The sequence below is a fragment of the Ceratotherium simum genome, chromosome 23 (assembly GCF_057802395.1).
Source record: "Ceratotherium simum simum isolate JZ-2026a chromosome 23, ASM5780239v1, whole genome shotgun sequence".
NCBI classification, from domain to species: domain Eukaryota; kingdom Metazoa; phylum Chordata; class Mammalia; order Perissodactyla; family Rhinocerotidae; genus Ceratotherium; species Ceratotherium simum.
In genome coordinates this window covers 18,401,786-18,414,021 of record NC_141922.1, presented here as the reverse complement: position 1 = coordinate 18,414,021, position 12,236 = coordinate 18,401,786, and the positions used below count along the sequence as shown (strand labels likewise).

Below are 12,236 nucleotides of genomic sequence, written 5' to 3'. Positions count from 1 at the left end.
TTTTCTGCTTTGCAGGGTCTTCCATGCTCCAAGATCACAAAAATGTTTTTCTCTAATATATTATGATATGAATATTTTCCTCCTATTGTCTTGACATCACTTATGAAATAAGTCTGTTTTTGCTAAATTACTAAATTACTATGTATACAAAAGTCTACTAATGGGCTATATTCCACAAATTTGTCCATTTTGGACCAAATTCCACAGTTTTAATTACTAACTTTATGGTACACTTTAATATTTGGTGGGCCAAGAATCTCCTCATTGCTTTTTCAAAACTTTCCTGGAAATTCAAGCACTTTTTTATTCTACATTGAATTTTAGAATCCACGTATTTTGTTGGGATTTTTATTGGAATGTGTACCTTTTCCCCCTTTCTGGTGGCCTGGAAGTTATACATTGTATTTCTATTCTTTTATTTAACAGACATATCTAAGCTTCTTTTTCTACTAAATTGTAAGGTTAATCAATATCTGCATATCAGACAAAAATGTGCTTTTACTTCCTTCTTCTCCTTCACTATGTCTTTCCTGTCATTTCAATTTCAGACAATTTTATGATAAGTTTTACTGTTTTCTTTGCTCACTGCTTGTTATATGCCACTTCTACAAAATAAAAAATCCTAGAATAATTCTTTAACAATTCTTTCAGTCAGGGGTTTATGGGTAATGGTTTCTTAGGCATTGCATGTTTTAAAATATCTTGATTTTGCTCTCTCACTCAAATGCTAACTTTGCTGGGCAGAAAATTACAAGTTCAAAATTATTTTCCTTCAAAATTTAAAAACATTGCTCAGTTGTCTCCTTAGTAGCCAGTATTACCAATGAAAAGGTAAAAGCAAACTGATTTTCAGTCTTTACTTCTAGTAATATTTTTTCACCTGGAAGATTTTTAGATTTTTCTCTGGACTTTTGGCATTCTGAAATTTTATCTAGATGTGGGCCTTTTTATATCCATCAGTTAGAACACAGGGGCCCTTTTAAATCTGAAGACTTATAGTATTCTTTAGCTCTACAAAATGTTCTGTTATGTGACTATTTTCTCTTCTACATTTCTTTTCTCTGCCCACAAATACCATTAAATAGATGTTAGACCTGAATCTATCTCATCCATTTCTTTTAACTTTTTCTTCAGTTTTCAACTCTTCATCCTATTGTATTATATACTATAAGAGTTCCTGGCCTTGTGATCTTCCATCTTCCTAATTCACTCTTCATCTGTGTCTGCTCCTTTTCAGCCCTATGGGGTTTTTTATTTGTGGCAGTTATTTCATTTATAGCTCCAACTGGTTCTCTTCTGCATCAATTGGTTCTTTTCCAAGAGTCTGTTGGTGATACATGGATATGATTATTCATGGAGTTGTCCTTCCTCAAATGCTTACTTATAAGCTCATCTTTGCCTTTAAAATCTCTGACTGTCCATAGATGCTTTTTCTGTTTATTCTAGCTTCTACTTCCAATGATTATGGAAGAAGCTAGCCTATACTGGAAACAGAATGTGCCTGTAATTTGTCTTCTGGGCACAAGGGCTCCCCATTCCTCCTGATATCAGCAGCCATAGATAAGTCATTGCTCTGCCACACTAGTCCTTGAATCTACTGTCACTACTCTAGCTGAGGACAAACAACTCTACTGACTGCTGCTTGGCATGGCCAGAAGTGAAGAAAGCCAATTACCCCAAAGCTGTGTAAGGGCTCTTTCAATTCCTTCCTAGCAATGATGCAGAGCTAGAAACTACCCCCATCTTTCAAAGCAGTCCTTTCATGCACATGCTTGTCTTTCACAGATTCATGAAAGTTTCTAATCCACTGATGACATTCTCATTTTCCCATACTGCTCTGAGTTGTTAGGGTCTGCTCATTTTTTTTTTGGTGAGGAGATCAGCCCTGTGCTAACACCTGTCAATCCTCCTCTTTTTTTGCTGAGGAAGACTGGACCTGGATTAACATCCATGCCCACCTTCCTCCACTTTATATGGAACGCCGCCACAGCATGGCTTGACAAGCAGTGCGTCGGTGTGCACCCGGGATCTGATCCCGCGAACCCTGGGCCTCTGCAGCGGAGTGCGCACACTTAACCGCTTGCGCCACTGGGGCAGCCCAGGGTCGACTCATTTTTGACCTATATGCTCATGCATATAGGTACTCGGACTGTAGTTTTGAGATAGACAAATTTTAATGTAGCTAATAATGGTACATGGTATTTCTCATATATTATAGTCCAATGCTATATAGACAGTATCATTGAATTACTAGTCACTAAGGCTCAAAGTAGACTCACTTATTTGCACCCATATAGACTATTCATTTTTTAAAATGAGCAATTTCTGGTTCTGTGCCCATTTCATCCTACTATACAGTGTGGTACTGGGATGCCTTACCCAGTTTATAATTATATGCTTATGAAATAATACCCTAAGAAAACAGAGAAGCTATCCTTTAAGTTAGGATCATTAAGTACAGAATTCCCACATTGATAAAGTTATCCCAGGTTAAACTGATCACAGTTTTTCAACCTCCCTACAATGATATAAAGAAAGTTCAGCTAGTTTGTCTTATTACCAAGAGTATAAACTTATTACCTTTGTTTCAAACTTCAAAATGATTAACAAAGTTTTCACTGACAGTGAGTAAAATAAGCCAATGGTATAATGTGGCTACCAAATAGCAATTCTTCTTTACTCTGTTAATCAGAACACTGCTAGAGTACTTAATTCATTCTGGGTACAGTCTTTCAAAAGGAATATAAAGAGAAAAACATTAAGGAGAGGGACTAGAATGTTGAAGAAACTAAAAATATGTGTGATGTGTAGCAGAGCCTGCCATTACCACAGTCCATGTAACCTTCTTGTTGGTTACACTGCAATATCCTATTGCCTAGTCTCCTTTGCAGTTAGGTACAGCTAAATGACAGCACTTTAGGCAACAGAATGTTACAGGAAATGATATACATCACTTTCAGATCAGGCACATGAACGGGCCACTCCTTTCAGCTGGGTGGAATGAAACCAACCTGGAAAGCCATGTGATAAAAATGAGAACACTCTCGCAGCTCGAGTGTCTGAATGACTGCATGGGGGAGGGTAGACCTGCCCATCTAGTCACCTGCCTAGTGTTGTTAAGTAAGAAATAAACTTCTATTGAATTAATAAGCCTAAGGAATACACCATATCATAGAAGAAATATTTAGGGTAAATAAGCCTGAATCAGAGTGGGTAGATAGAAATGAACATAAAAGAACATTCAAATATACAAAGAGTTTTCATGATAAAGACAGATTAGACAGGTTCTGTAAAGTACTTGGAAACAAATGGAGATTAAGGATTGGAAGCCTCTCAAAATAAGTTGATTTGTTAGGAGTCAGAGGTAACAAACTGAATAGTGAAGATGTTTCAACAAAGGTGGGATATCCACATAAAGGAGAGTCCAGAACTAGATAATTAATTAAACTAGAAACCTTTAAGGACTCTTCCCACCCTAAGAGTCTGTAATATATATACTTAATGTTCATTTCCCAGCTTATTCAACTTTCAGGAATAATTTACAATCAACTATTAAAACAGAGCCATCAGGGACATAATCTGGTCCTTTGATAACTCTGTGACCTCATTTCCTTCTACTCTGCCCTCGACTCACTCTGCTCTAGCCACCCGGGCCTTCTTGCTATTCTTCAAACACACTCAACACACTTTTTTTTTTTTTTTGGTGAGGAAGATCAGCCCTGAGCTAACATCCATGCCAATCCTCCTCTTTGCTGAGGAAGACTGCCCTTGAGCTAACATCTGTGCCGATCTTCCTCCACTTTATGTGGCACGCTGCCACAGCATGGCCTGACAAGTGGTATGTTGGTGTGTGCCCGGGATCCAAACCTGGGCCACCAGCAGTGGAGTGTGCGCACTTAACCACTACGCCACAGGGCCAGTCCCTCAACACACTTTTGCTTCAGGGCCTTTGCACTTGCTTTTCCTCTGCTAGGAATCTTTGTCCCTCAGATACTCAAATGGGTCACCACCTTACTTTTTTCAGGTCTTTGCTCAAATATCATCTTCTTGGGAGGTCTTACCTAGCCTATTTAACGCTGTGACACTACCACATTCTTCTGGCACTGTTTAGCTAAATTTTTCTCCATAGCAATAGGTTAGTATTATATATTTTATATATTTTTGTTTGTCTCCCCCTCAACTAAAATGTAAGCCCTAAGAGGATATGAATTCTTGTCTACATTGTTCACTGCCACATTCCCAGTGCCTAGAACCACGCACGGCACAGAATAAACAATAGATAGTTCTTTCATAAAATGTTTGAATTTATCTTCCTACTACTGTTCTAAAAACTGCAAAACAATTCTGTCAAAGGTGTGGAAAAACTTATTAAATTCATTCATTTAAAAAAAACCCAGAAGCCTACAATCTGCTTATTATGTACTCTAGGGATAGAATGGTAGAAAAAAAAGTCTCTGACTTCATGTACTTTAAATTCTGCTAGGAGAGACAGAGTCAAACAAATTAATATTTAATGGCAAGTAGTGATAAAAACAACACAGAGTAAGGGAAAAGAGTGATGGGCAGAGGAGCTATTGCTATAATTGAGAAACTGACCAGGGAACGCCTCTATGAGGTGATATCTGGGCAGAGACCTGAGTAAAATAAAAGATCATGCCAGGTGAATATCTAGGAGAAGAGTATTCTAGGCAGAAGCAGCATGAACTTTTGTTTGTCATTGGTAGTTGTCTAAGTAGGACAGTAATGATACTATCAAAAATTTTAAATGTGCATACTCTTTGACTAAGCTACAGTTATTCCACTTTTAGGAATGGATGCTAGACAAATCCACATAATAATGCTCATACAAATTAAAGCCCAAGGATGCTCACTGTAGCAGTTCAATAGGAAAAAAACCTGGAAAACAAAATACCTATGAACAAGGATTTGAATAAATAAACTATGGTACATCAAGATATCAGAAAAAGCCATGCTACTTGAATGAGACTTATGCACTAGAAAACACATAAAATATATAAAGCAAACTGCAGAATAATATGCATCATATAATCCTATTTCTGTAAGAGAAAAAAATTTATAATGTAGCCTTACTATATGCATACACATATACCCACACCATCCCGCCCAGTAAGCACATATACCAAAAGTTAACAATGGTATCTTTGACAAGAAAACTTTTCCTTATCATTTTATTCACTTCTGTAGCACCTGGAATTTTTACAATAAATTCTTATTACTTTGGTACGAATAACTCTCTTTTTAAAGTAAAATGATTTTTTTCCCCCACAAACTACCTCTTCTGGCAGAGCAGAATGGGGTTTGTCAGAAGTTGCAAGTAGTAAAACTGGAGCAAATGAAGGAATATTCTGTAATAATGTGGTAAATGTGGCTTTGAGTGTTGGTCCAACTATTTCCCACCACAAGTGGATATGAGGAACATACACTATACTTGGTGCTGTTCTCTTAGCTTCACGAATCATCTAGTAGAGAAAAAAAATTACATTCAGTTAGAGTCAGCATATCCGTAATGCTAGCTTTATTAGTCTGAAACAATGTTTAACTTCACAGAATTATCATATAAACTCCTTGAGTTTTTAAAACGCTTCCCTCAATCCCACAATCTTATTGTTAAATGTTTTGTACAAGTGTCATTTTTACGAAAACATAATTGCTTCAAGCAATTAGAAAACAGCTCAAGAAATCTAGAAGACTTTTCTGTTGTGGTAACCAAAGTTAAATATAAAAATATAAATATAAAATACTTTTACATTAAAAAAGTTTAAATATAAAAATAGCAAAAACAGAAGCAGCAGAATATTTGAGTACTTACTACATAGCAGTCACTGTTTTAAGTACTTTACTCATTTAATTCTCACAATAGCCATATGAGATAAGTACTATTATTATCTCCATTTTAAAAATGCAGAAAACAAGGCAGAGAGATCCAATAACTTTCCTAAGGTCACACAGATATTAAGTGGTGGAAATGGAATGAAAATCCACTCTTTAATGACTAAGCAATAATGCACAGTTCTATTTTGTAAACCTGAAGTTAGAAATCAGAAAAACAAAAAAACATAGTACAAAAAGAATGAGGCAATTCTAGATTTTGTCTCTGGAAGACTGCTTTGTCTTGCAGCTTAGTTGTCTGGGCAACAATAAATTACCTGGGCACATGTTTCTTCAGGAGATGTAGCACTGACTCCAAAAAGAACAGGAATGTCTAATGTATATACTGCAAATTTTTCCAAAGCATGGATGACAGCTGGTGCCAAATGAGAACCTTGCCCAAATCCTGGTTCTCCCACTATCAATATTCTTGGTCGAAAAGACATAGGCTGATAGCAAGCATTTCTGAAAGAAATGAGTAATAAACTATGTTTTAGAAAAAACAAAAGTTTAAATTTTCCTCCCAAATTACCAATTATGAACTTTCATAAGTCAAAAGCTTTGACTACATGGCCAGCCAATCATAACAGCATAGTTCACATGGTTTTTGGAAACAATTAACCTCCATAGATTTTTAGGAATACTTTATACAGTGTAATTTCTACTACAGTGACAACCGTAACAACAGAAGAATTTCTGATAACTTAAAAAAGAAAAAGCAGATTAGTTGGCATCTTTTATCTTTTCAACCACCATCTCATTCAGTTTTAGGGAATTTACACACCAAAAAATATATTCAGTTGCAAGGGGAATGTACCTCTTCAAATGAAGAAAATTAAAATTTTCTTTTGGCTTATTGAAGGATTTTTGAGAAAGTCCATTTTCATATACTGATGAAACATCATCATCACTGTATGCCAAGTCACTTTCCAGCAGAGGACAAGAAATATCTATAAAACAAACACAAAGATTATACATTAGTAACTTTTCTGGGTTGCAAAGCAAATCTTTAGGTAATGCTTCAGTTAGCAAATCAGTGTACTTCAATAAATTTTTTTAAGGATCAAAAATATTTGTGTAGATATGAGTAACAAATAAATATAAACATGCATTCCAAACTTAAAATAGATTAAAGGCAATCTGTGAAGTAAATCTCCTTCAAATATCCAGGCAAAGCATGACCAAATTCCTTTCAAGCCGCTCGTTTATAAAGAAACATTTCTGAGACGTACAAAACATTTAGCTTTACTGATTATGAAAACTAACCTTAAATGGCCAATCAAGTTTCATACCTGAGTCTAATGCTTTATTTGTTCTGATTTCTGCATGTGGAAATACTCTCTGCAGGGCTTCTAAGATCTTGTGGACAGTGCTTTGCAGGAGTGGTTTCACAATGGTGGACAGTGCCTGTCCCGGTGATGTCACAGCTCTTTGGGAGGCTGGTATCATCTTTTGCATAGCTACCTCAAAATCCTTAGCTGAGATATTAATTGAAGAGAGATCCAACTGCAGTTTCTCACTAGTGGTATAGATCTGGGGGTAGCGTCGACGTAGAGCACATAAAGCAGCCTCAGAGCATATCGACTTAATATCTGCACCACAGTATCCTATTCAAGGCAACCAAAAAAATTTAAAAAAGTAAACCACCACCCTATTAGTATGACCATGGTTAAAAGAAAACTAAAAATCAGTCTAGCAATATAATAGCAAAATATTTAGAAGTAATTAGGCTAAAATCTCTCATTCACCCAGCGAACTCACATGGTGGTAATAGCCATCAACAAATGCATCAACTTTTGTGAGTGAAATATGCAAGCACTAAGTTTAGCACAGGGGTCAAGAGCAAGACTTTTAAAATCAGACAGTCTAGGTTCAAGTTCCAGTTTGTCATTTACTAGATGAGTGATCTTTGGAGATTTATACTTTCTCAGCCATTTCTACATATGTAAAATGGGGATAAATGCTACCTACTTCACAGGAACAATATGAGAATTACTTGAAATAACATATGTAGAATGCTTAACGAGATGACTAGAAAAACACAAACAGTCAGCAAAAGATAGCTCTTATTTTTATTGTCTCAAATTCCCTGATAGCCAATTTGTCAATATCTCTATTTGATATGCCACAAATGAGAGATGAGAAACAAATATAACCTTGTATTTATTTAAATATAACCTTGCAACACTACAACTTGTTCCATCTTTGAAATGCAAATAATATTTCTTTTAATGTTTAAAGCAATGTTTACCAACACAGTTTTCTGCTAGTTCTTCTAGAAATACGTCCAGTGGTTTAGGATTCCAATCCCTTGTGTGAATCTTCAGAATTTCTTTTCGAGCCTACAAATAAAAATAATTTCATTTTTTTTTCTTTTTCTTTTTTTTTTGTGAGGAGGACCAGCCCTGAGCTAACATCCAATGCCAATCCTCCTCTTTTTTGCTGAGGAAGACTGGCCCTGGGCTAACATCCGTGCCCATCTTCCTCTACTTTATATGGGACGCTGCCACAGCATGGCTTGACAAGCGGTGCGTCGGTGCATGCGGGATCTGAACCAGCGAACCCCAGGCTGCTGCAGCGGAGTGCGTGCACCTAACTGCTTGCGCCACTGGGCTGACCCCTCATTTTTTATATCTACAATAATAAATTCTATCTATTCAGATTAGAATTTGAATTTAAAATACTTGTTATCATCTAAAATTGTAAGGAAATATAAACAGAAATAAGAAATAGTAAAAATGAAAAAAAGATGTATTTGTAAGAGTTTAAGGAATTATTTTAAACAGATTTACATTCATAGTGCTCAAGTTCTATTCATCATAAATGTGAATGAGAGAAATTAAATAACTACTGAACTATCATTCATTCTGGTACATACGAAGAGTTGTTTTTAAGAGTACTGACAGCTCTACCCATACTTTCTTGCTTGGTTCTCAAAAGATTAAGTGGCTTTAAAATAACTGGGTAGGATTACATGGTGGTATCCATGAAAAAGCCAAGGCTAAAAAATTAAGGACTGATTGTTAGTTAGGCCATGTGTTCTGAAGCAAAATACATTCGTATGATTAATATCCAAAGGCTACATTAAAATTGAAAAAATTTTAAGAGTATTTTTAGGGAGGCCTTATTTTATTTAAAGACAATAAGGCTTCCCTAAAAATACATAAAAACATGTTTGCATATTAATCATACAACTTTGCTTCAGAACATACAAAACTCAATCTTCAAATTTTCACTGTACCAAGACTTGTTCATGATAAACGCAACGTTATTTTGTTAAAATTTGAGCGATGTTAAACTCTTACATCTTTATCAGGTAGGCTGAAAAGGAACTCTCTGTCAAAGCGACCAGGCCTTCGTAAAGCAGGATCGATAGAATCCAATCTGTTGGTAGCACCAATGACCACAATTTCTCCTCTGCTGTCCAGTCCATCCATAAGAGCCAGCAGGGTGGAAACAATAGAACTAAATATAAAAATAAGAGAAGAGATTAATCCATTGGATGTTGAATATATCATTTCTTCTTTTGGTAAGATTTAATACATTAAACATGTGAACAAATTTTCTCAGAGCATCCCACTACTTTCAATGGATTAAAAAAAATCTGTACGGCCTGCCCCGTGGCTTAGCGGTTAAGTGCGCATGCTCTGCTGCTGGCGGCCCGGGTTCGGATCCAGGGCGCGCACCAACGCACTGCTTCTCCAGCCATGCTGAGGCCGCGTCCCACATACAGCAACTAGAAGGATGTGCAGCTATGACATACAGCTATCTACTGGGGCTTTGGGGGAAAAATAAATAAATAAATTAAATTAAAAAAAAAAAATCTGTAAAATAACATACTAAATGGTATGTAGAGAGTAAATTAATGGAAAACATAGATGGTCTAAAGAATGCCAAAAATAAATCCTGGAAGCCATTTCATAAAGTATAATTTCACAAAGGAACTTGAGAGTTCCCAAACAAGGATACAACATCAAAAAAATACTAGTAAGTACAGTGTAGACAAACAGTATCTAAAAATTATAAAATGTTCCATTGTGCAAACATTAACAAAGGACCCCAAAATAAAGTAAAATATACATAAAGCATAAAAACATAGGATTTTAATTACATCAAAATTTTTTTTCTTATGGAGAATAGTAAAATGATCTCCACATCTTCATCACCCAGTTTCAACAATTAACATTCCTTTTTGTCTTCACTGGCTAGCTTAAAACAAAAAAACAAAAACACTCAGACAGATCATTTAATCCATAAATATTTCATGTTAAGTACTTCATGAATGTATCTCTGAGATAAGAACTTTTAAAAACTCCCACATTACGATGACACCAATGTAAATGATAATAATTCCTTAATACCACCTAATACCCAACTTTCCCTGATTATATTTTTATATTCGATTTCTTCAAGCCACGATCCGCAAACTGCACTTGGTCAAACATCCCTCATATCCAAAACAGTTTCTGTCACACCTCCCTCACGTTTTTTTTCTTCCTCCATGCCATTTGTTTGTTGAAGAAACTGAGTCATTTGTCTTGTAGAATTTCCTTCCCACATTCTGGATTGGGCCGATTGCTTCCTGATGGGGTCATTTAACTTGGGGTCTATTTTTCATATTTCCTGTAAACTGGTAGTTAGATCTAGAGGCTTAAAAGATGTAGGTTAAACTATTTGGGACAGCATATTTCATAGGAAGATGGCAGGTACTTCCTATGGCATATCTTAGGAGGCACATAATACCAGTTTCTCACTTAAGATCAGTGGGTTAGGTTTAGGTGAGGTGTGATCAGCTTATTCCACTCATCATAAACTTCACTGTCAACCTTTTTACCTTACTGTGTTAGTAGCCACTAATAATTATTGCTTAGGTCAGGGTTTCTCAACCTTGACACAATTAACATATTGGGCCAGAAAATTCTTTGTTGTGGAGAGCTGTTCTGTGTACTGTAGGGTGTTTAGCAGCATCCCTGGTCTTCACCCACTGGATGCCAGTAGCACCCTCTCCCCCACCAACAGTTGTGACAATCAAAAATGTCTCCAGACATTTGTCCCTTTGGGGCAAATCACTCCTAGTAGAAAACCATAGGTCTAGGGCCGGCCCCGTGGCTTAGTGGTTGGGTGCGAGCGCTCCGCTGCTGGCAGCCCTGGTTCGGATCCCGGGCATGCACCGACGCACCGCACAGCTTCTCCGGCCATGCTGAGGCCACGTCCCACATACAGCAACTAGAAGGATGTGCAACTATGACGTACAACTATCTACTGGGGCTTTGGGGAAAAAAAAACGAGCAGAATAAAATTATAAAAAAAAAAAGAAAACCATAGGTCTAAATCCACTATTTCATAAGGGGTTGCAAAATGGTGATTTTCTAATTCAGTAATTTCCTTTGTATTTATTAACTATGATTTTCCTATAAAGAACAAGGTTACAACATCAACTATTAAATTACCCTGAATCATGGCTTGAATTATAGTTACAGGGCAGGAAAAAGAAATGCTTGATTCATTCTCTTTATCAATTTTCAGAGTAATGAGTCACTCTCTTAGCAACCTCTAGAGTGACCAATTAGTTTTTTTTTAAAAGATCATTAAAAACTGACAGTTTTTATGTATTTGATACATTTCAATCTATAGTAGTCATTATTATTTTTGATGCTCAAATTGCCCCATCTTTGGCCAATGGAAACTCCTAACACTGGCTCCTATGTCATTCAGATATGACCCCAGTAGTCTTCAGTTGCTTCCTTGCTTCCACGAATTACACGATGTTCCAGGCTTGTCTTGCTTATTTCTTGCCTCAGTTCTGCAATCCACCATCTCTGCTAAGAATCCTATTATTTGGAGACCATATTCTAGGTGCTAGGAGTACGAATTGCTACTGGATTGTGATTGCTTATAGGCCTTTTTAGTGCCCAGAGCTAGACATTATTTTTTCTTTTAAAAACTCATCATGAATTCATACTCATATTTCCAATTCAAAGTAAAGATTTTAGGGTTTTAATTTAACTTATTTTATATCTGTATCCTTTTTACTTAGGCTAAAAATCTTATTTTCTAATGCATTCACATAATTACTTATGTGCATTATCCTACAATATTATTACTAACAATAAGATACAGAATACAGTTTTAATCATGTTCAATGTGCTACCTTCTAAAACAGCTCAATTTAAAGACAATGTTTACTCTCAGATTTTTAAATTCTTTGGTAAAAAGAAAAACTTGTATACTAAGTTTCTCTTAAAAAATATATGTATTTGAGATGGCATGTGCTTGCTAAAATTACTCTATAATTTTTGTTGCAAAAATTTCTCCAATTTCTTTAGAACTATTCCAAAATACAGTTA

At 36.0% G+C, this 12,236-nt stretch overlaps 1 protein-coding gene across 4 annotated transcripts in view; it reads right to left on the bottom strand.

Moving 5' to 3' along the window:
- ATAD2 (ATPase family AAA domain containing 2) overlaps nt 1-12,236 on the bottom strand; it is a 62,560-nt gene that overhangs the window by 15,402 nt on the left and 34,922 nt on the right. For all 4 annotated transcript variants that reach the window (XM_087447478.1, XM_004431095.3, XM_087447480.1 and 1 more), the window contains exons 14-19: nt 9,195-9,354; nt 8,141-8,231; nt 7,182-7,496; nt 6,707-6,839; nt 6,168-6,354; nt 5,295-5,480 (exon numbers count right to left, since the gene is read on the bottom strand). In XM_087447478.1, the coding sequence (XP_087303604.1) occupies nt 5,295-5,480; nt 6,168-6,354; nt 6,707-6,839; nt 7,182-7,496; nt 8,141-8,231; nt 9,195-9,354 (1,072 nt within the window). The remainder of the gene's footprint in view (nt 1-5,294; nt 5,481-6,167; nt 6,355-6,706; nt 6,840-7,181; nt 7,497-8,140; nt 8,232-9,194; nt 9,355-12,236) is intronic.